The following is a 27869-nucleotide window of genomic DNA, read 5'->3' as shown; positions in this document are numbered from 1 at the left end:
TGAGGGAGGAAGGAGGGGAGAGGAGTGACTCACTGTGCACCTTCCCTGTAGGTTACCAGCTTGAGGTCTCAGGATGCGTTGGACCCTATTTTAGTCACCGGAATTTGTCGTCATCCAGTGCTATTTCCCCAATACGTAGATGTGGCAGAGGGATGGGGGCAGGCCTCTGTCACCATGGAGACTGTGACGCTGTCCTGCTGGGGGCAGTTTGGAAAGGGGCTGGCCTAGAAGGCTGGGGAAGGGCCCGGATTTGACCCCCAAAACTCCCGCATTAGGACCTCTCTCTAAAACCGAGGCCCAGAAAGGTAGGGAATCCCCTGGGTCACAATGCGCCCCCGGGAAGAGGCAGAATGATCTGAGCCCAGAATCTGCGTGCTCGGCTTTCCCGCAAAGCTCAGAAAGCCCCTCCTAGCTCCATTCTTCTTTGAGCTTTCCGTCAAACAAGCCCTAGCGTCCCCGATCCTTTGGAGCGCTTGTAGAGTCGACGCTGAGAGACTTCTTCTTTAAGACCCACGGCTCCTCCCATCACGCTGCGACGCAGACCTAAGGCCCCGCCCTCCCAGGCAGCTTCCGCAGGGCCGCGGCCGCCGCCCGGCGGTCACGGCCCCTTTAAGCCCGAGCCCCGCCCCTGGCTCCCCGACCCCTCCCCTCCCCTCCCCCTCCAGCCCGCACCTGGTGCCGCGGCTGGTCGTGCGGCTCGGCGCGCGGCGGTGAGCGCTGGGCCCTGGGGGGTCGAAAGGAAACCTTCCTGGTTTTGCCCCAGCCCTTGTGGTGTCCTCGCGGGTCGCGGGGGCGGGGCTTGAGCTGCGACCCGGGATGGGGAGACGGGGTGCTCGGAGCGCGGGAGGGGTGGGCCGGGACCGGCCGAGCGGGGGGAGGGGCTCAGGTGACTTAGGGGGAGGCAATGGCCCCTCGCAGTGCTCTCCTGGCGACTGGGGGTTTGGGGGACTGGGCTTTTGCTCCCGCGGCGTGTCCCCTCTCCCCTGCCCGGCCAGTGCCCCGGTACAGCTCAGTTGAGGAGTTGTCCCCCCTGGTCCCCTGGGGTCCAGGCCTGTCTGTGGGGGGCGGCTGCCGCCTGCCCCGCCGCCTGAGATCGCAGTCGTAGAGGCCACTGGAAAGGCCCAGGCGGAGAGCGGCGGTCTTTGAGGGGGCGGCAGGAGGGCACCGGCCCCTCGACTCCTGGCAGAGGTGGGGGTCACAGCAGAAGGCGCAGGGGTGGAGAGTGGCCAGCGGCCAACAACCTGGGACGGACATCTGCCCGCCTCCCCCAGATCCGGGCTGAGTTGTGGGTTGGGGAAGGGTTTGGCTCCGGGACCTCAGTTACAAACCTCTGTCCATCAGAGAGCCGGCGGTCACCATGGCAATGCGGGAGCTGGTGGAGGCGGAATGCGGGGGTGCCAACCCGCTCATGAAGCTGGCAGGGCACTTCACCCAGGACAAGGCCCTTCGGCAGGAGGGGTTGAGGCCTGGTCCCTGGCCCCCAGGAGCCCTAGCCTCTGAGGCGGTGAGTGTTCTGCAGGTGGAAAGCCCAAGTGGTGACTTGGGTTGGAGGGTCCGGATGCACACTTTGGGATAACTGCTTTCTCTATTGTGTTGCAAATAATAGTAGTTACCACGCAAAGAAAATTTACTATATTAAGCATTGAACGTGTATATATAGAGGAAGGCAACTATTTTATAGATGGGGAAACTGAGGCTCGGAGAAGTTTTGTGACTTGCCCAAGGTCATATAAATGGAAGAGCTGGAATTTTAACCCAGGGTTAACTGAGTTGTGTGTCTGTGGTCCTCACCGCTTTACCGTATTGTCTCCCTTTCTTTTGTCTTAGGTCTCTAAGCCTTTGGGGGTAGCCTCTGAAGATGAGGTAAATATAACAGTCTTTTCTGTCATGTTTTTTGTTTGCCCATTGTATTTTTACTTTAAACTTGGCTCAGCCACATTTCAATCTGTGGACTTCCCTAATCAAATGAGATTTGCCTCAGCTCTCCTGCTTGTTTTTAAGTATTCTTTGAGTGTTTCGAAACCTATAGTTTCTGTGTTTCCCTTTCCTTGTGCTTGACATTAGTATTCTTCATCCAATGGGCCCTGTCTCTTGCCGGGTTCATTTCACCATCTCTCTTCTGACAGTTGGTGGCCGAATTCCTCCAGGACCAGAATGTACCACTTGTATCCCGTGCCCCTCAGACCTTCAAGATGGATGACCTGCTGGCAGAGATGCAGGAGATTGAACAGTCAAACTTCCGCCAGGCACCCCAGAGAGGTGGGTCCAGAGTCTGGTTCTGGGGGATGGTGGGGAGGAAATCACCATTGTCTGTGCAGAAAGGGACAAGGGGATTTTGTATTTGGATGCTGCTGGTATTGGGGAACTGAGATGCAGAAGGAGTCAAAAGGAACAGAGTGTTTTCATGTGCATTCAGGGTTCCTTAGGCGTGATGGAATGATATGTATTTTCCTTAGTTCTCTCTCTGTCTCTCTCTTAAGCCCCTGGTGTGGCAGATTTGGCCTTGTCTGAGAACTGGGCCCAGGAGTTTCTTGCAGCTGGAGATGCTGTGGATGTAACTCAGGATTATAATGAGACTGACTGGTCCCAAGAGTTCATCTCTGAAGTTACAGGTGAGGCTTGTCATGGGAAAAGGTAAAATGGTTCCTATGGTGCAAAGTTCTACACTGTTACCCTCATTCATTTTAGGAGATAGAGCAATTTCAGCTGCTTATGACTTTTCTGGACCCTTGACTCTTTTCTATAGGGCGCTGAACCTGATTTCTCTTAGGTGGTAGCAGGGAATTGAGACATATTAAACAGAGGAGTGGGTTTGAACTGGATGGGAGATTTTGAGGAGCAAGAGAACACAAGGAGTTAGATTCTTCTTCTTTGTTATCTGGAACTTTATTACTATAGTTTCATAGAGAGGATCTGCAGATTGGATGGATGGCAGTGTTGCCCAGGAAAAGAGAAATGTTCAACACATCCCTTGGGATTCTGGCATTAGGTCATCTTGAACAGGGTTAGAGCCTTGGGAAGTGGAATTTTAGAGTTCAAAGGCCTGAAGTATACTGTTTTGATGATAATAAAAATTAATAACAGTAGCTCGTGTTTACTTAACCATGTTCTAGACTTTGTTTTAGTGCTTTAAATGCATTGTTTGTTTAATCCCCCTGAGAACCCTTGAGGTAGTTATTATTCCTAGTACATAGATAAGAAAACTGAGGCTGAGAGGTTAAGAAATTTGCCCAAGGAGTCACAGCTTTGTAAGTGGTGGAGTTGGGATTTGACTTTGGGTTTGAATGATTCCAGAGTCTTTGGGCTTATCCATTATGCTATACTTCCAGGCCTGCAACTTAAGCTCTTCAGGGTCCCAACCTAATTTTCCCTTTTTGTGTTGTCCGTGCTTACTGCATCCTGCAGGACTGATGCTTCTCCCCCACGCCTGTCTGATCACAGGCCTGGGCAGGGGCATTCTCTTCTGCTTTGCTGTTCCTGATTGCTCTCAAAGAGAGCACTGTTAGCCTGTTTCCAATTTAAGAAATCGAGAATAATAAAAGAGATAAAGGGAGAAAGTCGCAAAGATTCTAGCCTCTCAGGGTGCTCACATCATCATAGTTCCTGAATTTTCATGACATGATTAATGGGACCTAAGTGGTACCCCCTACCACCAACCATTTTTATTCTCCTGAAGACAGGGCTTCCTTCAAATGCAAGAGAAAAACCCCAGAGTCTAACAGCTAAAACTTACCTTTAATAAAAGCTGTTGGTCTCTTTTATTATCACTCCCTTTCCCTCCTTTAAGTTGGAGTTTAAGGAAGAACAATGAGTGTTCTTGATTTTTATGCACTTAATATTCTCAAACCCAGCTGAGCTTCACAGAAACACAAGATAGGTATTCCTCCCCCATTTTATAGACCAGGAAGCTGAGATTTGGAAGGATTAATACTCTGTCCAAAATCATTCAGTAACAGAGGTGATATTCAGACTCATGTCTGTCTGACTCCAGGCTTCATACTTAGAACCATTACACTGTCATCTTCTTACACAGAATCTTCTCTGTGGAATTGCCCCAAATGGAAAATCTGAGCTGTAATATCCTCCACCATACTGAAACTCAGCTTTTTGTACAAACCTTAGATTTAAGTGCTATCTCTTATCAGAGAGACTTCTATTATAATGTATGGGTATCAGTCATTTTTGGTAATTCAGGGAAAAAATCATGACAACTATTATAAGCATTGAGATTGATGAGATTTTCGTTATAATTACTTGAATACTTGGAGCCACTGAAATCTTCCTTAACCTGTAAATGAAAAACTACTTTAGAAAAACATGTTGGACCTGTCTTACCTGTTAAATTCTCTTTGGGAGATGTCTCTCTTCCTCTGTTCCTTTGGAACTGCGCCTGCTTCACAGAGGCAGGGGTATGGAAAGCTGGAAAGGGAAATTGAGCTATGTGGGATAAAGTCCTATTGCAGTAGTATATTGCTTTGTATGTAGTGGCCCTTCAGAATTTATTGAATGAAAGAATTGAGATGTGGGAGAAAGAGCTAAAGGGAATTGATTTTCTAGTACAGTTGTCCCTTGGAATCTGCAGGAGATTGGTTCCAGGGCCCCAGTGGTTACCAAAATCCTGGATGCTCAAGTCCTTTCTATAAAATTGCATAATATTTGCATATAAGCTACCCTCCCACATGCTTTAAATCTCTAGATTAATTATGATATTTAATACAATGTAAATGCTTTGTAAATAGTCGCCAGCATGGGGCAGATTCAAGTTTTGCTTTTTGGAACTTTCTGCACTTTCCCTACCCCTCCACCTCTGAATATTTTCCATCCACAGTTGGCTGAATCTGTAGCTGTGGAACCCATGGATACTGGCCTCATAGCATTTATGGCTGATATTATTATATATAGTAGTGATATAGGTTACCTATTTCTTTGTGGATAAGTAGACTTCAAGTTGAGAGAAGGTTATATTCTTTAAATCTTTATTAAGTCCCCATTGTTAGAATTCTAGAATATAGTTTAAAAGGAACCTTGAAACTTAGTTTTTTTCTTCTTTTAATGTTGTATTTGGAAATACAGTTTCATTGGAAGTTGCAAAAAAAATATACAGAAAGGTTCTGTGCTGTCTTTCCCTCTGTGTTTGCCAGTGGTAACATTTTGCATTTGTTAGTTATGTACAGTATCAAAATCAGAAAATTGCTATTGGTACAATTTACAGATCTTACTAGATTTCACCAGTTTTACATGCCTTTATTTGTGTGTTTATAGTTTTATCGCATGTGTAGATTTGCATAACCATCACTGAAATCAAGATATAGAATTATTCCATTACCACATGAAGCTCATTTTTCGGTCTGACATATTCCTTGGTGGAATCCGCCCAATCCCCCTGCCCAATCTTCTGGGCTATATAATTGTCCATCTTGTGATTGCTCAGCTCGAAGGAAGAAACACGTCTTTAAGGGGTTTTGAGTTTAGACAGTCTCAGCTAATATGCTGTGTGAGGTTCATTATGACAGTTACGAGAGAGAAGCCTGCACTTTCATAGGAAGAGCAGCGGCCAGCAGTAGCAGATGATCATTGGGGCAGGAGATCTGCCCTGGATGGCAGAGGAAGAGGCTATGGAATGAAAGGAATAATAATCTCATTGTGTTGTTTTTCCACTTTTGTATGGATTTGCCTTGAGCAGACAGTAAGGATAATAATAGCTAATATTTGTTGCTCTGGGCCTTGCATCGGCATTATCTCATTGGGTCTTCACAAGAATCCCTGTGAGGTAGCTATTATTATCTCTATTTCATAGGTAAGGAAATGGAAACCTAGAGGGTTGATAACTTGTCTGGAGACTCACAGTGGGTAAGTGGTGGAGTTGGGTTGTGAGTGCAGGTAGGCTGACCCTAGAACCTGCATTCTTGAGCACTGTGTTATTTAGCAGATGTGGAAACTTTTATGGGGAAAGGTAGGAAGTTCTGAGTTTTTGACTGTTGAGCTTAGGGTAGGTGTGCCTAGATGAAATGAACACACAGAACCTAGGTGAGGTGAACGCGCTGAATCAGAGGTTTGGTACCTAGGTTGTTGTCACTCTACGATCTCTGTGACCTAGGATAGTCCCTTCCACTCAGCAGGCCTTAGTTGCTTCCATCTCACAGGGATCCAGATGGATCTGATTTTCTGTAAGAATTTCTCAAAAAATATCTTGAAGGCCAGGTAGTATTCTTTTGGTTATTTTATTTTGACTCCTTTGTTGGAGTAGGTTCCCAGTGCCAGAAAATCCTGAGTCTTGTCGCCAGTGTGGCCAAATACCAAATTATAGCTATTTGACGATGACTCATCTCTGGGATTCTTTTTCCCAAACTACCTCTTGTGCATTTTAAGTCCAGGTGCTTTGTACTTTTCCTGTTGCTTCTTGTCCTTTAGAGGAGCATTTCATAGAAATAGTGTTCTCTGCAATTCGAGGAGTACTTGTGGCCAGAATATCCTTTTGCGAAACATTCTAGTTGAGAGGGAGTGACTGGAGAGTGAGGAGGAGGGACTGGTTATTTTTCAACAGAATAGGGAAGAGTTATTAAGCATTTCCTTATTAGGTCTCCATACTTGAGCCAGCAGTCTAGTTGGGGCAAAGGAAAGGGAAATGTTGCCTGTAAAAGCTAGTGAGGGAAATCTGGATATAAATGTTAAAGAGTTCTCGAAATTAAGAGACCAAGTCCGTGATCAAAAAAATTGTCAACCATATCGTTTATTTTATTAGTAATAAATCACTTATTATTTATGATTAGGTGAAGTCTGAGTCTTGATCTTTTTTTTTTTTTTCAGATTCTGTCATTATTTTCTCAGATGTTGAGATTAGTTTGTTGAAATTATTCAGGCGGAGTCTCAATTAAATGGAATAGAAAGTTCTGTTATATATTAATACTGAGGAGGTAAACCTGCCTTCTCAGTGTTAAAAGCAGTGGCAGATCTTCATATTGGGGACAAAGACAGGATGACCATTTGTAAGGACTTGGGTGCAGAGCAGAAGGAAAGAACACGTGAAGCCCATCCTTCTCTTCGTGTACTCACTCTTTAGGGCCCCTTTAAAGCCGTTAATGAATCTGTCTCATTGCTTTTTCTTTTTCTTTTTTTTTTTCTGGCCCCAGAATAGTAAGGAGCAAAGTCCTGGAGGTTGAGAAAAGTTCAGCACCCTCATTTGATATGTTTATTTTGTTGCAGTGGTGCCCTTTGTCATGAGAGCTGCTAAGATGATTTCTGGAATTAGACTTAAAAACATAGCTCTCAAAACCAGTCAAAAGTGACAAAAGTCAGAATAATGTTTATCCCAGTGGGTGGGGGCCTGCAGGAGCCTGTGAAGGAACTGTAGACATTCCATCTTGTGATCTGGGTGCTGGTGGCTTGAGTGTATTCATGGGTAGAAATTAATGAAGCAGCATACCTAAGTTTGGTACACTTTACATACTTTCATGTTTGTATGTTACATCTCGAAAAATGAAAAAAAATCCAGTGGGAAGAGTGAACCCATGTATCTTTAGTTCTAGCCCAGCATTCTGCTTCTCAGATTCTCTTGGTAGGTATGTTAGGATGAAATATGAGACTCCTTTTTTTTTTTTTAAATTTTTATTGGAGTATAGTTGCTTAATAATACTGTGTTAGTTTCTACTGTACAGCAAAGTGAATCAGCAGTATGTGTACACATATCCCCAGTTTTTTGGATTTCCTTCCCATTTAGGTCACCACAGAGCATTGAGTAGAGTTCTCTGGGCTATACAGGAGGTTCTCATTAGTTATCTATTTTTTACATAGTATCAATAGTGTATATATGTCAGCCCCAATCTCCCAATTATGAGGCTCCTTTTGTTGGGAGGGTGTGAACTCTCTAGAAGGAACATGAGAGCTCTTGTGTTCTCCCCTGGTTCCCTGCCAGGTCCCTGCAGTACCTTTGAGGAAGGTGGAGGCCCAGTGCCTGCTATTTCTTAGTGAGGGTTCTTGCACTTAGATCAAAAGGGTTTGGTCCTTACTCCTCTCCTGAGCCTCCTTATTTGGTCTCGTCCCCAACTTAGTAAACTTCTGCCCCAGGCCCCTTGGGAGTGGGTCGGATATCGAAAGTTTAGCAGTATTTCCTTTTGACCAGGGGTCTCTGAGCAATTCTGCTTTAACTTGGTTAAGTTAATATTCTCCCTTCCCTGATCCCTCACTGATTTCCCCACCTCTCTGCTCCTTGCAGACCCTTTGTCTGTGTCCCCCGCCCGGTGGGCTGAGGAATATCTGGAACAGTCAGAGGAGAAGCTGTGGCTGGGAGAGCCAGAGGGAACAGCTACCACTGATCGCTGGTGAGTCCGGCCACTTCTCTCTGGATGGACCCCTGTGGAAGGAGTGTTGCACAGTTTTCCTGCCCCCACCCTCCCACTTCCTCCATCCACATTCTTAAACCAAGTCGCAGTCACTTCATTTCCTACTTTAAGGTTTCCACTTGTGTTATTACGCCTCTTCATTTGTGTCTCAAATATAGTCGAGTCAAGAATCCTAACTGTCCTACCAAAAGTTTGTAACTTTATCTTATGCATCCTGTTCCCCTTTTAATTTGGAGCCTGCAACTGTCTGTTCCTTCTTTCTGTAAAGATGCGTCTGGGATAGAGAGAGGTGAAAGCATATAGCTAGTGTTTTGCCACTCCTGCCCAAATGTCCTTCTTTAATGTAAATTGGAATTAGTAGGTCCTCAACCAGAGAGTGGAGTAGTGTCACCCTCTCTGTTCCCTGGTGAGAACTGTAATTGCCATGGGCTGGGAATGGGGAAGGAGGTGGCAGACTAAGGTATAAAATGAGTGTGTCCTCGCCTGTCCCAGGTATGATGAATACCGGCCTGACGAGGACCTGCAGCACACAGCCAGTGACTTTGTGGCCAAGGTGGACGACCCCAAGTTGGCTAACTCTGAGGTGAGCCGCGTCCTGCTGCTGCCTTGCCGGGCAGAGCTGGTCTGAGAAGTCAGGAGTCCTGCTTCTCTTACACCAGTTTAGTTTAAGGAGAAGGAGATGACATCCCAGGTCCACTCCTTCCTGCCTGGAGACCAGAGACTTAGGACGCTGCCTCTTCTTCCAGCATTCTTGCCCTCATTTCCTTGCCTACTAACCCTTTGTCTTCTCTCTGCCTTCTCATGTCTTTCAAGCCAGAAATCCCTTTCTTTTTGCTTTCTGCTTTTTCCAGGGTCTTTAGCATATCTTGTCTGCAGGTAGAGATGGTCAGGGGGAGGAGTAAGTGCAGGCTTCTCTGGGCACGGTTGAGAGGGCACACTGGGAAGTCCTCTCCCAAGTGGCCTGTGTGTGTCTCTGTGCCCCAGTTCCTGAAATTCGTGCGGCAGATTGGCGAGGGGCAGGTGTCCCTGGAGTCCGGCGCAGGGTCAGGCCGAGCTCAGGCAGAGCAGTGGGCAGCAGAGTTTATTCAGCAGCAGGTAGGACACTATCACCTCCTAGTCCCACCTCAGAGCTGGCTGGTGCCCCCAGCTGTGGGTTCAGTGTTCAGTGGTCCCAGATGGGGAAGGGATTTGATTGCCAGCTTGTTTGGTAGCATCCAGGTCCTGAGTGGGTGGGAAAGAGATTCTGAGAATGTTCTTCTCAGAAGTGCCCAGGTTGGTGGTATCTAATGGGTATTTAGTTGGTATTTAGTGGGTAGAAAGTTGGTGGTGGTGGTATGACCATCCTTCTTTGTCGCAGGGTACTTCAGAGGCCTGGGTTGACCAGTTCACAAGACCAGTAAACACATCTTCCCTTGATACGGAGTTTGAACGAGCCAAGTCAGCTATAGAGGTGAGAATAGCTAGCGCAGGTGTAACCAGTCCAAGAGAAAACACTCCTTTGGAGAGAGTGGGTGTCTTAACATCAAAGATGATGAACATTGTATTTTATAATGTTCTTGGATCATCTGTGTCAGAATTGCTTGGGATGGGGTGGTTGCCTGTCAAAAATGCAGATTCCTGGGCATCACAGACTGCTGAGTCAGAATCTGGGGGTAGGATCTAGGAATCTGCGTGAAAAAAGAGCTCTTCAGAAGATCTTAAACACATTGAAATTGAAGAAGTACGGCTGTAGGGAATTCATCTTAGTGGAACTAAGGGTGGGATGGGGTGGTCATGATGGATCTTTTTCTATCTGCTTTCCCTTCCTTACAGTCTGATGTCGATTTCTGGGACAAGTTGCAGGCAGAGTTGGAGGAGATGGCAAAACGGGACGCTGAGGCCCACCCCTGGCTTTCTGACTATAATGACTTTACGTCTGCTTCCTATGATAAGGTAGGAACTGGCTTTTTAGATTGCAGGATTTCCTTGTTTTATTGTCTCTCCCCCTTTTTTTTTTTTTTAAGAACTTTTATTGAGATACAGTTAATAGACATTAAACAGCATATATTTAGAGTGTACAATTTGGTATCCCAATCTCCCAATTCATCCCCCCCCCAACCCTCCCCGCTTTCCCCACTTGATATCCATGTGTTTGTTCTCTACATCTGTGTCTCTATTTCTGCCTTGCATTTCCTCTTTCATAGTTGTTAGCATTTGCCTTATGTATTGAGGTGTTCCTGTATTGGGTGCATATACATTTATAACTGTTATCTCCTCTTCTTGGATGGATCCCTTGATCTTTATGTAATGTCCTTTCTTGTCTCTTGTAACATTTATTATTTTACAGTCTATTTTATCTGATATGACTATTGCTACTCCAGCTTTCTTTTGATTTTCATTTGCATGGAATATCTTTTTCCACCCCCTCACTTTCCATCTGTATGTGTGCCTAGGTCTAAAGTGGGTCTCTTGTAGACAGCATATATATGGGTCTTGTATTTGTATCCATTCAGCCAGTCTGTGTCTTTTGGTTGATGCATTTAGTCCGTTTACATTCAAGGTAATTATTGATATGTATGTTCCTATTAGCATATTCTTAATTGTTTTGTTTTTGTAGGTCCTTTTCTTCTCTTATGTTTCCTGCTTAGAGAAGTTCCTTTAGCATTTGTTGTAGGGCTGGTTTGGTGGTGCTGAATTCTCTTAGCTGTTGCTTGTCTGTAAAGCTTTTGATTTCTCCATCCAATCTGAATGAGATCTTTGCTGGGTAGAGTATTCTTGGTTGTAGGTTCTTCCTCTTCCCTTTCATCACTTGAAATATATCATGCCACTCCCTTCTGGCTTGCAGAGTTTCCGCTGAGAAATCAGCTGTTAACCTTATGGGAGTTCCCTTGTATGTTATTTGTCGTTTTTCCTTTGTTACTTTTAATAACTTTTCTCTGTCTTTAATTTTTGTCAGTTTGATTATTATATGTCTTGGCGTGTTTCTCCTTGGGTTTCTCCTGCCTGGGACTCTCTGTGCTTCCTGGACTTGGGTAGCTATTTCCTTTCCCATGTTAGGGAAGCTTTCAACTAGAATTTCTTCCAATATTTTCTCGGGTCCTTTCTCTCTCTCTCTTCTCCTTCTGGGACCCCTATAATGCGAATGTTGGTGTGTTTAACATTGTCCCAGAGGTCTCTTAGGCTGTTTTCAGTTCTTTTCATTCTTGTTTCCTTATTCTTTTCCGCATCAGTGATTTTCACCATTCTGTCTTCCAGGTCACTTATTTGCCCTTCTGCCTCCATTAATCTGCTATTGGTTCCTTCTAGTGTATTTTTCATTTCAGTTATTGTGTTGCATATCTCTATTTGCTCTTTAATTCTTCTAGGTCCTTGGTAAACTTTTCGATCTTTGCATCCAGTCTTTTTTCAAAGTCCTGGATCATCTTCACCATCATTATTCTGAATTCTTTTTCTGGAAGGGTGCCGATCTCCTCTTCATTTAGTTGTTTTTCTGGGGTTTTATCCTGTCCCTTGATCTGGTACAAAGTCCTCTGCTTTTTCATTTTCTCTATCTTTCTGTGGCTGTGGCTTTCAGTTCCACAAGACAAAATAGGGCTGATACTGCTTGATTCTGCTGTCTGCCCTCTTGTGGAGGAAGCTATCTAAGAGGCTTGTGCGTGCTTCCTGATGGGAGGGACTGATGGTGGGTAGGGCTGGGTGGGCAGGGCTCAGTAAAACTTTAATCTGCTTGTCTGCTAATGGGTGGGGCTGTGTTCACACCTTGTTGGTTGTTTGGCCTGAGGTTAAACGACCTCCTTAGCACTGGAGCTTACAGGCTCTTTGGTGGGGCTAATGGTGGACTCTGGGAGGGTTCACACCAATGAGCACTTCCCAGAACCCCTGCTGCCAGTGCCCCTGCCTCCTCGGTGAGCCACAGCTGCCCCCCACCTCTGCAGGCAACCCTCCAACACCAGCAGGTAGGTCTGGTTCAGTCTCCTATGGGGTCACTGCTCCTTCCCCCTGGGTCCTGGTGAGCACACTTTTTTGTGTGCCTTCCAAGAGTGGAGTCTCTGTTTCCCCCAGTCCTGTGGAGGTCCTGCAATCAAATCACACTGGCTTTCAAAGTCTGATTCTCTGGGGATTCTTCCTCCCGTTGCTAGACTCCCAGGTTGGGAAGCCTGACATGGGGCTCAGAACTCTCACTTTTGTGGGTGGACTTCTGCAGTGTAACTGTTCTCCAGTTTGTGAGTCACCCACCCAGCATTTATGGAATTTGATTTTAACGCGATTGTGCCCCTCCTACCGTCTCATTGCGGCTTCTCCTTTGTCTCTGGATGTGGGGTGTCTTTTTTGGTGAGTTCCAGTGTCTTTCTGTTGATGATTGTTCAGCATTTAGTTGTAATTCTGGTGCTCTTGCAAGAGGGAGTGAGTGCACGTCCTCCTACTCTGCCATCTTAATCCTCTATTGTCTCTCCTTTAATCCTGAATGTAAAGGGTGCCCACTTTTTAGTAATTATTTTCTTGAGCCCCTTTCCATGAAAGGAGGCCTGAATTATTCCCTTGCCCCTGCTCTCCTCCAGTTATTGAGAGTATGCTTTATTTTTGGGATATAAAAGTTAATAATAATAGACTGCCCTTGTCAAATAATAATAAGTGACATAATACCTAGAATAGAGGTTTGCACATGATGCATTAAGAGCTCTGCTTTGGGGGTTGGTTGAAAACATTTTAAGAAGATTGATAGTACCTTTTAGAGAGTGGTAGGTGGTAGGCCATCTCTCTGCCTGCCACTTTAGTATCTATTTACTTTTTTAACTCACAAGTTTATTTTATTTATTTTATTTTATTTTAGTAAGTTTATTTATTTATTAGCTGCATTGGATCTTTGTTGCTGCACACAGGCTTTCTCTAGTTACAGCGAGCAGGGGCTGCTCTTCATTGTGGTGCGTGGGCTCCTCATTGTGGTAGCTTCTCTTGTTGCATAGCATGGGCTCTAGGCACACGGGCTCAATAGTTGTGGCTCATGGGCTCTAGAGCGCAGGCTCAGTAGTTGTGGCACACGGGCTTAGTTGCTCTGTGGCATGTGGGATCTTCCTGGATCAGGCATTGAACCTGTGTCCCCTGCATTGGCAGGTGGAGTCTTTTTTTTTTTTAATAAATTTATTTATTTATTTATTTATTTATTTTATTGGCTATGTTGGGTCTTCGTTGCTGCACATGGGCTTTCTCTAGTTGCAGCAAGCGGGGGCTACTCATCGTTGTGGTGCATGGGTTCCTCATTGTGGTGGCCTCTCTTGTTGTGGAGCATGGGCCCTAGGTGTATGGGCTTCAGTAGTTGCAGCACATGGGCTCAATAGTTGTGGCTCACAGGCTCTAGGGCTCAGGCTCAATAGTTGTGGCACATGGGCTTAGTTGCTCTGTGGCATATGGTATCTTCCTGGGGCAGGATTGAACCCGTGTCCCCTGCATTGGCAGGTGGATTCTTGACCACTGCACCACCTAGGAAGTCCTCACAAGTTTATTTTAAATTCTGCTCTCTCCCTGTAGGTACTAACCACTTGCCACCAATTTAAGGTATTTTCAAAGAATAATGTTAAAAATTTAAATGTTAGGAAAATTTCTCAGCAGTTGGTGGTGAAGAATGACCGAATTTTGCATATAGTATATACTGTTGCCTTAGAAGCAGGTGTTATATTGGGGTATCACTGTGAAAAAGATCTACTTGTGGGTTGTGGGGTATTTGAGCATGTGGTTAATAACTGAGCTGCTGAGTTGAAGCATGATGGGGGAGGGATAGAATTGCTTGGTTTTGAAAAAGGCGAAACAGGAACTGGCGGGGTGAGCAGTGCTGTCTTTTTCTCAGCTCAGACCTGGCTGGGACTAGAACTAGAGGGCCAGGATGCTGGAGGTAGATCTTGCAGAGACAGAGAAGAACAGAATTCAAGATAACTTAGAAAAGGCTAGCATCTAAAAGCCAGTGAAAATCTTAGAGCTTAGGAAAAAGACGGTTGTGTTTATTATCCCAGCCTGACTTCCTGAGAGCTGTCCTGTGATATAATAGAAAGGAGAGCTTACTTTTTGGGACCCTGCCCTCTGGTTTTGCCATAGTAAGAGTTTCTTCTGTAGACTTGTGGTGAGGAAGAACTGAAGGAAATACCTGGAGATCATACATTTATTAATTCGTAACAAACACTTGATAAGTTGCACAGGCCCTGTTGACTTATAAATGGCAAGGTATAACGTTTAAAGAAAGATTTCCATGTTTTTGATAAATATAGACATAGCTCTGATTTCGTATGAGCAGCACCTCCTCTTAGCATTTTTTATTTCTGTATTAATGACAAGATAGGTGGAATAAATTCTTTAATTCAAAACTTTAAAACATAATTATGTTTTAAGATTCTTGAACCCCTTTTTGATATCATGATACCTCGGGATATTGCAAAATTAGGATGAGAAATATTTGCATTAATGTTCCAGATTTTATCTGCCTTTTGTTAACTGTTACAGAATTATATGTCAGTAGTACTTGTTTTTTTCATATGTGGATCTGACTCTATCAGGTACATTCATGGGTATCCAAATGTAGTGTTTTTTATTCGTGGTCCTTAAATTTTCCTAAGGAAAACCCTTAGACTACACCTACAGCTCGAGCGGATATGATATTGTATAGTATTAGCATGAAGGAGAAACCTTTGTGTTGGGACACACTCTACTTAGTAGTGATCCTATTTTTGCTGTGTGACCCTATGAAATTTTGAGCAGACCAGACAGTGGATTGGACCTAACGATTGGCTTGGATTAGAGTTTTTAGGATGCAGCAGTGATCCCAAGCTTATCCTGCATTCTGTGGGTTCTTAAAAGTTCCTCCAGAGAAACCTTTTATTTTTCACCCATGCAAATATTCTACTTTTGAAAAACTTCTCTCTGATCAGCAATTGATAAAACCTCAAGGAGGGCAGATAACACAGACAAGAGAATACTTAGAGAACCCCGTGGTTGCAACATGATGGCATTGATTTGTTGCAGTGTCTGCTGAGGATAATACCTATTCATGAATAGTATTTTAAGCTTTTTGGTAAGGCTTTGGCGAGTATTCTCATTTGATGCTCTCAATAGCTCTGAGAGGCCGGAATTACTTTCATTAGGAAATTGTGTTATAGGTGACAGTGATCTGTTTCCTATGGGGTGGCTTAAAATATAGATTGATGATGGACGGTAGTCGAGGGTCAGTGTAGGATTTATCTTGGGAAACTCTAATAGTCTAGGGTAGAGGTTTCCATACTATGGCCTGTGGGAAATCTGTCTTGCCACCTTTTTTTTTTTTTTTTAATGGCCTATGAGCTGAGAATGGTTTTAACGTTTTCAAATGGTTTAAAAATATGAAAAGTAATAATTTGTGAAATGTGAAGATTATATAAAATTCAAACCTCAGTGTCCACAAATAGAGTTTTATTGGAACACAGCCATGCTTGTTTACATATTGTCTGTGGCTCCTTTCTCACTGCTCTGGTGGAGGTGAGTAGTTGTGACAGAATATTTGTCCTCTGCCCCTTAGAGAAAAGGCTTGCCAATCCTTGTTCTAGGGTCCTTTTCTATCTTCTGAGTTTTCATGTTGCACCGAAGTGTCCCAGAGACATTACCTATTCTGAACAAGAATATAATTTTTATACATTTATCCTAAATCCATCTCCTGTATGTCTCGCTTCTTAAATCCCCATTGTAATTATTTAATTTTTTTTGTCACAAATAATTTGTATCTGATGACTTATAATTGTTTAGAACTTTGCTGGCAAGATTTAGATGTTTCTGGGTCTTGGGCAGTTTCACAATGATAATGAAGAAGGGCCTCACTCATGTCTTTCTTTTGTACAGTTTCATTCTCATTTGTCCTTAACTACATTTAGAAAGGGCCCTGCCCTGTATTTTGCATCTTGTTTTCATTCTGGTGTATTGTTTTGTGATGGTAACCCCTACTCTCCACAAAGGAGCATTTTATTCCCTTGTCTGAAGTCACACGCTTACTAGGGACCCATTTTACCTTAACACCTCTCTGCCTGCTTGGACAACCTGGGAACAGAACTCTGCAGACAGCATCGTAACTTCCCTCAAAAGAGAAAGCCTCAGCTAGAGGAGCACTTGTCTTTCTGAAGCATTTTCTGCCCTCAGGATTTTGGAATCTAGCTTTCATTTACTATCAGATATAGATTAATATGAATAACTTGTGAGAATGAAAATGGGGAATAAATTAACTTTTTCAAAGTGCTTGAACACATGGTATCCAGTCAGTGAGCAAAGGACTCTGTGAGCTGGGTAAAAGCTGCATTTGAATAGCGGGGCCTCTGACTCCAAATTGCATCTCCTTTATACATTATCACACTATTGCAGGATAATAAGAAATGACCTTTGAGTGGCTAAAGAGAGGTTATCTCATTATCCTAAGCAGATCCTGGTAAGAAGTGTGCTCTGTCCAGTGATAAGAAGTCAAGGACTGGGAACACCGGCTGATAAAAACTTCCTAAAATAAGCTTAATCCCAGTGTGGATCAGAGTTTGCCTGGCTTTCCAGTTGCTGTGAGCATGACGTGGAATTACTTCTCTGTGGCCATAGATGATCTCCTTTATGGTTTGGAGAATTTGCCAGTGTTTATCCAGATACCTTTTTGGGGGCCTGCAGCTTCTTCTCCACGTTTGTCTTGGTTGTCGTCTCCTGTTCCTGCTGCTCCGTGATGGCTCCCGCTGAGCCGGGGTCTCACTTGGCTTCTCTTCCTTGCAGGGGTACCACTTTGAGGAGGAGAACCCGCTGCGTGACCACCCCCAGCCTTTTGAGGAAGGGCTGCGGCGACTTCAGGAGGGGGACCTGCCGAATGCCGTGCTGCTCTTCGAGGCGGCTGTGCAGCAGGACCCCAAGCACATGGAAGTGAGTGGCTCATTCTTCTGACTTCAAATTAGAGACGCTCCCTCCAGTTTTGAGGGAGGCCCCTAAGGGTAGTGCAGAGGGATTAGGGCCTGGGTGATGGCCTGGGGTCGGGGTCTGAGAGTGAGATGGTGAGTGGGAGGAGCCAAAGGAAGGGATGGTGGCAAGGTGAATACTAGGGTGATGGAATCTGGCCACATCTCTCTAGGCTTGGCAGTATCTGGGGACCACCCAGGCAGAGAATGAGCAAGAACTCTTAGCCATCAGCGCGCTGCGGAAGTGAGTACACTGAAAAGGTGGAGGGTGGGGCAGTGGGCAAGGTGGTCCCAGGGCTCTACGAATAGTCTTTACAATGGCAGATCCTTCTTTCTGGCCACTAACATGAGTGTTTTCTCATGGTGAAACTCCAGGGTGTGGGGTGAGTTATCTCACTGGTTTCATTCCTTTCTCGCTTTTGGTTTTATTTGTGGGACCGTGGCTGGTTCCCAGGTTGCTGAAATGTTCCCTTTCTCAGATCTGTAACTTTATTAATAACCCACTTGTAGAGTACTCCTCTACATCTTAACTGAGGGAGTTGGCAGGTAACTCTTCATTCTGAAGGTTGGCTTGGTTCCCAGGGTGTCGATGGGTGCAGTGTCACTGCAGAGACCAGCTCTGTCCGTCTCGGTCCAAACAGGTGCCTGGAGCTAAAGCCAGACAATCGGACAGCACTGATGGCACTGGCTGTAAGCTTCACCAATGAGTCCCTGCAGCGGCAGGCCTGTGAGACCCTGCGAGACTGGCTGCGCTACACACCGGCCTACGCCCACCTGGTGGCGCCCGGGGAAGAAGGGGCCAGCGGGGCAGGACTGGGCCCCAGCAAGCGCATCCTGGGGTCTCTGTTGTCTGAGTGAGTGTGAGGAGTTCCTGGGATGATGAGTGGTAACCCGAGTAGAAGGAGGACCTGGGTTGTGGAAGTTCAGAAAGATTGAGGCTCAGGGTCTAAGAGTGGGATGGGAGCCTCAGGATTGGAGGAGGAGGGATGCAGACAGATGGATGCATCTTGGGGACGTGATTGGTTAGTGAGGGGATTATTTGAGAGGGGTAGGAGTATAGACATATCCATCCACCTGCTTTTTTGCATTTTTTTCTTCCTCATCCAGCTCCATGTTTCTTGAAGTGAAAGAGCTCTTCCTGGCAGCCGTGCGCCTGGACCCTGCATCCATTGACCCTGATGTGCAGTGTGGCTTGGGAGTCCTCTTCAACCTGAGTGGGGAGTATGACAAGGCAGTGGACTGTTTCACAACCGCCCTCAGCGTTCGTCCCAATGTGAGCCTCAGGGGAGGAAGGGAGATAGGAAACGACTCTGTACCTTATGGAGGAATTGTTTGCTGGGACCTTCGGAGTCACGGAATATTTCATTCCAGTGTTCCATGTACTGGTTTCCTTGGGAGAACTGGGAAAAGACGGGCGGGAGTCCAGGGTCATCTGGACTTAGGGGAGTCTGCGGGGGTCGAGCGGTTACATCACAGCCACACGGCGACCTGTGGAGGCAGGAATGGGATCGTAACATACATTAGAAAAACAGAGTGGGGAGCGAGGGGGAGATCGGGCAGCATCTGATCTGAGCCTGGCTCATGTTTCTAACCCTTGTCCATCCCTATCTTAGGACTATTTGCTCTGGAATAAGCTAGGGGCCACCCTGGCCAATGGAAACCAGAGTGAAGAAGCAGTAGCTGCGTACCGTCGGGCCCTCGAGCTCCAGCCTGGCTATATCCGGTCCCGCTACAACCTGGGCATCAGCTGCATCAACCTTGGGGCCCACCGGTGAGAGTATCTACTGAGGAATGAATGAATGAAGGAATGAATGAACTCCTTCCCCCTGCCTTTGGCCCTGGCTCCTCATTCTCTGATCCTGTTATTTGACTACTAGCCCCAGCTTTCTTTCTCACCATGCCAGCTGACCTGCCTCCTTCCACTGGTGTTCTGCTCACCAGCTCTCATTCTTTTTCCTTGCAGGGAGGCTGTGGAACACTTTTTGGAGGCCCTGAACATTCAGAGGAAAAGCCGGGGCCCTCGGGGCGAGGGGGGTGCCATGTCAGAGAACATTTGGAGCACCCTGCGTTTGGCCTTGTCTATGTTAGGCCAGAGTGATGCCTATGGGGCGGCTGATGCCCGGGATCTGTCCGCCCTCCTAGAGATGTTCGGCCTGCCCCAGTGACAGTGGGACGGGCTGCCCTGCGAGTGTTCGCCTGGAGGGACTCCCGCTCTGGACGTGATCCCCTCTCCCCAAATGGGCCTACCAAGGGGGTGGGCTGATGACCGCAAGCGGTACCGCCTCTCAGGAGCCACCTCGATGTAGGGGTGGGTAGTCTGGGTTCTAGTTCCTGCATAATTGTAGGAAAACGAGCTGTGTTGCTGGAGTCCCTTGGTAACTCGAGGGCTGTCCCTCCAGCTCCAGATCTCTGCTCATCATGCCCTTTCTTGGTGCTGCTTTTTGGGTAGGACCCAAAGCTATAGGTTGTCATGGGCTGGCATTTCTGATTGGGTCTACCACATTTGTAATGTCCCCCCTCCCCACCCCCCCCGCCTCCTTTATTGGGAATTGGTAATAGTATAGCTTCCTTGGGCAGTGGTGTGTGGCAGGCTCTACCGAGCACCTCTGTGATGACTGTATCTACGGTGGGATGTGTTAGGAGTTGGCCTGTTTGATTTAAAGGTGGATTTGGCTCAGCAGAGCTGAGTTTTTAGGGGTGCTCGTAGTTCTGTCATTCTTGGACCTCTCCTGGCTGTAGCTTGGAGTCCCTGGATAATGCTGCTCTCAGTAATTAGCATCATTACCGTAGGGGTCCTCAGGGGATGTCAGGATCAGTTGCTATAGAGTGTTTGGGTGTGGGGAGAGGGAGTCTCATTGTGGACTGAGCCTCGAGAGGACCCGATGGGCTCAGGTCAAGGGCTCTAGTCTGAGGCCTGTGGAGGGAGGACAGAGCAGGAATGTCCTGAGTGCAGCCATCCCCCTCCTCTTAGAAAGACCTGCGAGTAGGAATTGAGCTAGCTTTTTTGGAAAGTTGGCTCAGAAATTGCCATCTTGCCAAATTCCTAACACAGAGGGGTTCAGTGTTACCTTGAGCCTTTGCTGTCCTTAAAATGTTTCTAGGAGAGAGGGTCGAAAAAATCTCCTTCCTCCATATCACCTTCACAAGGTGAAGGCTGACGGAGGGTGAGTGAGCATCTTGGAGTTTGCTGGGGAGATGCACCAACCCCGGAAATCACTGAAGTGGCTGCGAAGCCTCTTGCCTTGTCCTCAGTAGCTAATGATCAGAGAGATTTTTTTTTTAAACTACCATGGTCCCAAGGTTCCATCCTAAAATTTATTTTTCTTTGTATGAATGTATGTAAATGATTTGAAAAATAAAACTGTAAAATATTTGTATGAAGAATAAATGGAACTGACATGACTTTGAGTCCTGCTACTGGGTGTGCAGTTGGGGTGGTGGGAGGGGAGTTGCTGTTTGGAGGTTGGTGTTCAACAGTTTTTTTCTCTTTGTCTTTCAAATTCTCACTGGTATGTTGATTACCCATCCATCTACCAATTAATTATTCAGTGCCTTATATATGCGAGGTACATGAATAAGATGGTCAGGGTCCCTGTGTTCATGGGGCTGATGGTTTAGCAGGAGACAGTTGTGTAACAATCATTTATGTCTTACATTTGTGTTACTATAGGTGTGATGTAATTGTTTTGTATTTTTTATTATGAATTATTACATGGGAAGACTTTTGTAGTTTTTTCAATCCTTCGGGCATTGAGATGCCTGCATTTCAGTGGTGGCTCTACCTGATTTTATTGGGAACTCTCAAGAGACATTATCAAGATAGGTCTCTATCCTGGGGAAAATTTTTAAAATATAAATATTTGTATTTGGAGATAAACGTCCGTGGCCATGTTAGAATTTAAAATGTCTAAAAGAGAACCAGCTCAGTAATTATCCAGACAGTGAAATATTATTTAGCTATTTAATTATATTTATGGAACAATTTCCAGTGACAATAAATACTAACAATATAATGAGAAAGGAAAGGTTAGCAAACTTTTGACAGGTTATCTCAAGAAGAAAATGCCTTGATAAGAGAATAAGGAAATTCCCAATATGTTAAATGTATCAAGATTATGAGCGATTTTCCCCCTTCTTTGTCATACTTTTCTGTAATTTGCTAGTTTTCTTTGTGTGTAATACTTTCATAGAAAAGAAAAGCAAATGGGGAGGAGGGCATCTGTTGCTGCCAGCTGGACCTCTGACGAGCAGTGGTGAAGGGCCCATGGGCCTCGGTGTGGGCTGGGTAGGCTGACGCAGCAGTTTCTGGTGTGGAGATACAAGAAGGAAAAAAGTCTGGCTGAGTAAACAGCTTAGGAATTGAGTTGACGTCTGGTTTAAGAAACTCTCCAGGTTGATCTGCCTTGCCTGTGTTTGGTGGCCTGAAGGTGTCCAAGAGGATGCTTTTCTTTCGTGGTCAGGGCCAGGTACCTCTTGAATCCACTTCAGATTCAGCCAATATTTATCGAGCCCCTATCACGTACCAGGTGCTGTCAGGTACCAGGGATGCAGTTCACAAGGCAGACAAGGTCCCTGCTCTCACGGCTGCTGTGGCTGATGTACTAGTTGAAGGAGCAGCAGAGTAAACAAGTAAGTAAGAAACTTCGGCTATATGTGCTGTGAAGAAGTAAAATGGCTTGTTGCACCAGAGAGTAAGATGGAGGGTTTGTGGGGGCCACATTAGCGTGGTCAGGAAAGGCCTTTGTCGCAAGCTGATCTGAGTGGGTGGAGCCAGTGGGGGTGGGGGTGGGGAATTCTGGTGGGAGCCTGGTCCGGGTCCCAGGGGGAAAAGCAAAGGCTTAGATCCGAGGTTAGAAGAGCCCTATGCAGTCCAACGAGAAGGAGGCTGGAGTGTAGGGAGAGGAGGAGCAGCAGGACACAGGTGGAGGTGGTGAGGAGCATGGCAGCTGGGCTTATTTTGATTATGGTGGAGAGTTTCAATGTTATGCTAAGTTCCACAGGAAATCACTAGAGAGTTTTAAGTAGAAAAGTGACGTGGTGTGATTTAGTTTTAAGAGACCGCTCTGACTGCCTTGTAAAGAATGGCTCATGGGGGTGTGAGGGGCTGGAATGATTGGAGCTGAAGCAGGTGGACCAGCTAGGAAGCTCCTTCAGTAAGTAAGCCAGGCGAGGGATGGTAGTGCTTGGTCTGGGTTGGAGATGGAGTGAGGATGGGGTTGGATAGCACAGAGATGAAGGAAGTTGGACAGATTTGGTAGGTACAACTGTTAGGACTTGCTGCCTGATTGGATGTAGAGGATGAAGGAAGGAAATGAAGGCTGGCTTCTAAGTTTTTGGCCTGAACAACTGCAAGAATGGTGTTGCCCTCAACTGAGAAAGGGGAAACTGGACAGAGCAGGTTTGGGAAGGAAAAAACAAAGTTCTATAGTGAACACATTAGATCAGAGGTAGAGATCTCTCCCAAGTATAGATATCAAGTAGATGCATTGGATATATAAGTCTCAGGGGAGAAGTCAGGTCTCGGTATATAAATTTGAGAGTCTTGTTTATATAGATGGTGTTTAAAGCCATGAGACTGGATATGTTTGCCTAAAGAGAGAATGGAAATGAAGAGGGTGTAAAGGGGCAAAACACACTGATTACCAGGCATACAGGATCCACTGAGGCAGCTATTTGTTCCTGTATGATATGAATCTCTAAAGAATGACTTTTTTTTTGTTTTTTCTGAGTTGTAGGTCTTCTGACAAAAAAGAAACAATCTAACTTTTAATCCAGGTTTTTCTGTTTACAGGAAGAAATATAAGCGGCAGATGGTCTGAGTGCTCACTTGAGTATGACCAGAGCATTCTCCCTCTGTAGGTAAACTGATAGGAGGTGAAATAATTAAAAGTCTGCTTTGTGAGTGAGGGCAATTAGCTTGATAAGGACATCCCAGTGCCCCCAAACTCTGGTTGCTGATGGGCCACTCCACGATACTGTCAAGCCAACCAGCACGTGAACATCCTGGGGCATCCTCTTCTCCAAATAGCGCTTCATGGGCATTGTCCCCTTGAGGCTCTTCTATACTTATTTTCTTTTAGAAAATATTAAAAAAAATGATTATTTAGAAAATTTTAAGTTGACAAAATTTTGGAGCAGTTCTAGGTTTGCAACAAAATTGAGAGGGAGGTATAGAGATTTCCTATGTATTTACCTTCTGCCCCCAGACATGCACAGCCTCCCCCTTTATGAGCATCACTTACTAAAGTGCTACATTGTTTACCAAGGATGAACCTACATTGACAGTCATAGCCACCCGAAGTCCATAGTTTACATTAGGGTTCCCATTTGGTGTTACACACATTCAGTGGGTTTGGACAAATGTATAATGACGGGTATCCATTATTATAATATCATTTTCATTGCTTTAAAAATCCTCTGCTTTGTCTATTCCTGCCTCCCCCAACCAATCAGTGATTTTTTACTCTCTCCATAATTTTGCCTTTTGCAGAATGCCATATAGTTGGAATCATACAGTATGTAGCCTTTTCAGATTGCCGTTTTCACTTAGTAATATGCATTTAAGTTTCCTCCATGTCGCTTCATTTCTTTTTAGTGCTGAATAATATCTCATTGTCTGTATGTCACAGTCTATTCACCTACTGAAGGACATCTTGGTTGCTTCCAAGTTTTGGGAGTTATGAATAAAACTGCTGTAAACATGCTCATGCAAATTTTTGTGTGGACATGAGTTTTCATCTCCTTTGAGTAAATGCCAAGGATTGCAGTTGCTGGATCGTGTGGTAAGAGTTCCTTACAGTTTTGTAAGGAACTTCCAAACTGTCTTCCACAGTGGCTGTACCATCTTGCATCCCCACCAGCAGTGAATGAGACTTCCTGTTGCTCCACATCCTTGCCAGCATTTGGTGGTGTCAGAGTTTTGGATTTTGGCCACTTGAATGGCTGTGTGGTGGTATCTCCTTTTAATATATTAATCTCCCTGATGACATGTGATGTGAGGTATGTCTTCATGTGCTTATTTGCCATCTGTGCATCTTCTTTGGTGAGATCTCTATGTTTTCTTGATGACCAAGTCCCTTCCTAATGCTCATATCCTTTTTTTTTAAAAAATTTATTTTTTGGCTGCGTTGGGTCTTTGTTGCTGCACGCGGGCTTTTCTCTAGTTGTGGTGAGCAGGGGATACTCTTTGTTGTGATGCGTGGGCTTCTCATTGTGGTGGCTTCTCTTGTTGTGGAGCACTGGCTCTAGGCATGCAGGCTTCAATAGTTGTGGTGCTTGGGCTCAGTAGTTGTGGCTCGCGGGCTCTAGAGCACAGGCTCAGTAGTTGTGGTGCATGGGCTTAGTTGCTCCGTGGCATGTGGAGTCTTCCTGGATCAGGGATCGAACCCGTGTCCTCTGCATTGGCAGGCAGATTCTTAACCACTGCACCACTAGGGAAGTCCTCATATCCTTTCTTTAGACACTTTCTTTAAAACATTAAACCGGGTTTTAAGTTATGTTTTCTTCGCAGAAGCTATCAAGTTCCTCTTTGTACTTAGAGTCCCTACTTGGCAGGTCTCTACTTGGCAACTCCCTCTCTTTTGTCTCAGCAGATGGTCCTGCATCTGAACTTACTGAGAATCAGCGTCATCAGGAAAGAACTGCCCCCTATAAATTTACCTCTACATGCATCTATTGCGTTCTTCCTCCTTCCCTGTGTCTCAGAGGAACAAGTATTCCTCCTCTTCAAGGATAATCTCTGTATTCTGCTTCTCAACTTTCTGTCTTCCCAGGACTTCACTTAAGTAGACTTCATCTTTAATTTCTCCCTCCCGACTGACTCTTCCCCTTCATGAAATAAGCATGCTCAACTATCTCCCATGCTAGACCAAACAAAAATCTAACTGATCCCCTCATCAATCAACCAAACAAAATAACCTTTTCTCAGCCATGAATCCACCCCACCCCCAGCCTGACCCCTGTTTCAAGAAGCCAAGCTCCTTCAGGGAGTGGGCCATGCTCACTGCCTCCACTCAAGTACATTCTGTCTCCATCACCCACTGTCCACATCACCCTCTGTGCTCACCAACCACTAACACTGCTTTGCTGAGGTCACTGCTAACTTCCATCTATTGCCAAAGCCAGCAGACACACTTATTTCCAATCTTACTTGACATAACTGTGGTGTTTGATCCCAAGGCAGGTCTGCCACACCTGGTTGCGCAGGTGGTGCACTGCACAATTTGGCTGGGGGGAGGGGGAGCACTGTTAACGTGGTCCATGTGATTGATGCTCCCCAGTTCACAGCTGTGTGGCCGCACTCGGTGGCCTTATACTGATGACAACTCTCTCCTTTAAATTCTCTCCCCAGCTGCTGTTATTTTTTCTCTCCTAAGATTCTTCTTCTTAGTCTTAAGTGTCTTTTTGTCTACCTGCTCCTTAAGTGCTGATGTTCCTCAGGGCTCTGTTCTTGTCCTTTCCTGGTATTACAGGATTCTTTGGTGGCCTCATCCACATCTGTGGTTATAGCTACCATTTAAATGGTGATGACAGACCAGCCTTGATCTCCCCCCACCCCCAAACCCAGGCTTTAGATGCACTGCATACTTATGTTCTTTCTCCTCTACTTGGATATTTCCCTGCCACCTTAAATTCAACAAGTTCACAACAGGAATTTCCTTCCAAAAATTGCTCCTCATTTTGTACACTCCTGGAGACATTAGCAGAAAGCAGTGAGTGGGTCTGGACTCCTCCTCCTTATTTTCCTGTAATACTCCTTAGTCACCCCGTCCCACAGGGTGACTCAAGTAAAGCCCACAAGAGTCCTCTGGTTTCTATACTTTTGCTATTACTTCTGTTTAGGGGTTCATCCTCTCGAGTTACTGTGATAGCTTCTTTTTTTTAAGCTCTTTATTGGAATATAATTGCTTTACACTCTTGTACCAGCTTTTGAGGTACACCAAAGTGAATCAGCTGTATTTATACATATATCCCCATATCCCCTCCCTCCTGTGACTCCCTCCCACCCTCCCTGTCCTGGCCCTCTGAGTCATCACCCATCATCGAGTTGAGCTCCCTTTGTTATACAGCAACTTCCCACTAGCTATCTATTTTACAGTTGGTAGTGTATATATGTCTATGCTACTCTCTCACTTCATCCCAGCTTCCCCTTCGCCCCCCACCCCTCCAACCCCATGTCCTCCAGTCCATTCTCTGCATCTGCATCCTTATTCTTGCTCTGTCACTGGGTTCATCAGGACCATTTTTTTTTAGATTCCGTGTATATGAGTTAGCATACAGTATTTGTTTTTCTCTTTCTGTCTTACTTCACTCTGTACGACAGATTCTAGGTCTATCTACCTCATTACATATAGCTCCATTTCATTCCTTTTTATGGCTGAGTAATATTCCATTGTATATATGTGCCACATCTTCTTTATCCATTCATTTGTTGATGGGCATTTAGGTTGCTTCCATGTCCTGGCTATTGTAAATAGTGCTGCAATGAACATCATGGTACATGTTTCTTTTGGGATTATGGTTTTCTCTGGGTATATGCCCAACAGTGGGATTGCTGGATCATATGGTAGTTCTATTTTTAGTTTTTTACGGAACCTCCAAACTGTTTTCCATAGTGGCTGTACCAACTTACATTCCCACCAACAGTGTAGGAGAGTTCCCTTTTCTCCACACCCTCTCCAACATTTGTTGTTTCTAGATGTTTTGATGATGGCCATTCTGACTGGTATGAGGTGATACCTCACTGTGGCTTTGACTTGCATTTCTCTAATGATTAGTGATGTTGAACATCTTTTCATGTGTTTGTTGGCCATCTATATGTCTTCTTTGGAGAAATGTCTATTTAGTCTTCTGCCCATTTGTGGATTGGGTTATTTGCTTTTTTTGGTATTAAGCTGCATGAGCTGCTTGTATATTTTGGAGATTGATCGAGTTACTGTGATAGCTTCTTGTTTTTTTTTTTTTCTCATTTCATTTATCCCCAGCCCCTCATCACTGAAACTGATGTACTTCCTTAGACATGTCATTGCTGCTCTTCCCTTTGCCTGCTCACAGTTTACACGACAGATAGAAGTTCAGTCAATGCCTGTTGAATGGACTGAACGTGAACTAGAAATGTGGGCTGAGAATCAGGAGACGCCCAAAGAGCTGATCTGCATGTGGAGATAATGTTTTGGTTCTTCCCTATTTGGAGATGATGGATTGAAATCCTTGGTCACTGTGCCTTCCTCCTCCAAGGGAAAGTGCCCTGAGACAAAGCTACAGGACAGGTACTTTTCTGGAGGGCTCTGCTAAAGGACAGACACACAGGGTACACTCTCCTTCAGAACAAAGCCATGGGATGAGCCAGAGACCTTATTTAACTGCTTTTGGTACCACAGACGGGAGAACGCAGCTCCTGAAGTGGGAGCTCTGTGGGGGCTGGGGTGGGGTGTAGTCCTGCGCAGAGGCTCCTTGGGGCCCAGGGCTATGTGTCAGCAGTCATGTGCTGTGGTAAGGAGCTCTCTGCAGCTGTGACTTTCGAGACTGCAGCTTGGCTGCAGAGCTTATGAGTGATTTGTGAGGGACCCCGGTGCTGGGAATTAGAGGAGAGCAGCATCACGGAGACAGCCACAGGGGCAGG

The 27869-nt window shown here is 45.4% G+C and overlaps 1 protein-coding gene across 6 annotated transcripts; it reads left to right on the top strand.

Moving 5' to 3' along the window:
• Positions 1-591: 591 nt before the first annotated feature.
• On the top strand, positions 592-20650 carry PEX5 (peroxisomal biogenesis factor 5). 6 transcript variants are annotated; one of them, XM_057702882.1, is made up of 16 exons: positions 592-710; positions 1342-1504; positions 1828-1863; positions 2127-2259; positions 2481-2612; positions 8213-8318; positions 8832-8922; positions 9324-9434; positions 9697-9789; positions 10152-10271; positions 17073-17216; positions 17422-17492; positions 17890-18102; positions 18356-18521; positions 18862-19019; positions 19212-20650. In XM_057702882.1, the coding sequence occupies exons 2-16, from the start codon at positions 1358-1360 to the stop codon at positions 19411-19413; spliced, it is 1923 nt and encodes a 640-aa protein (XP_057558865.1). In that variant the 5' UTR covers positions 592-710; positions 1342-1357; the 3' UTR covers positions 19414-20650. The 6 variants fall into 6 exon arrangements, with proteins under 6 accessions (XP_057558865.1, XP_057558860.1, XP_057558861.1 ...); XM_057702877.1 differs by having other exon boundaries at positions 595-710; positions 9345-9434; XM_057702878.1 differs by having other exon boundaries at positions 595-710; positions 10176-10271.
• The last annotated feature ends 7219 nt before the right edge of the window (positions 20651-27869 follow it).

Source organism: Hippopotamus amphibius, chromosome 12 (assembly GCF_030028045.1).
Source record: "Hippopotamus amphibius kiboko isolate mHipAmp2 chromosome 12, mHipAmp2.hap2, whole genome shotgun sequence".
Classification (NCBI taxonomy): domain Eukaryota; kingdom Metazoa; phylum Chordata; class Mammalia; order Artiodactyla; family Hippopotamidae; genus Hippopotamus; species Hippopotamus amphibius.
This window is presented reverse-complemented; position numbering and strand designations above follow the sequence as displayed.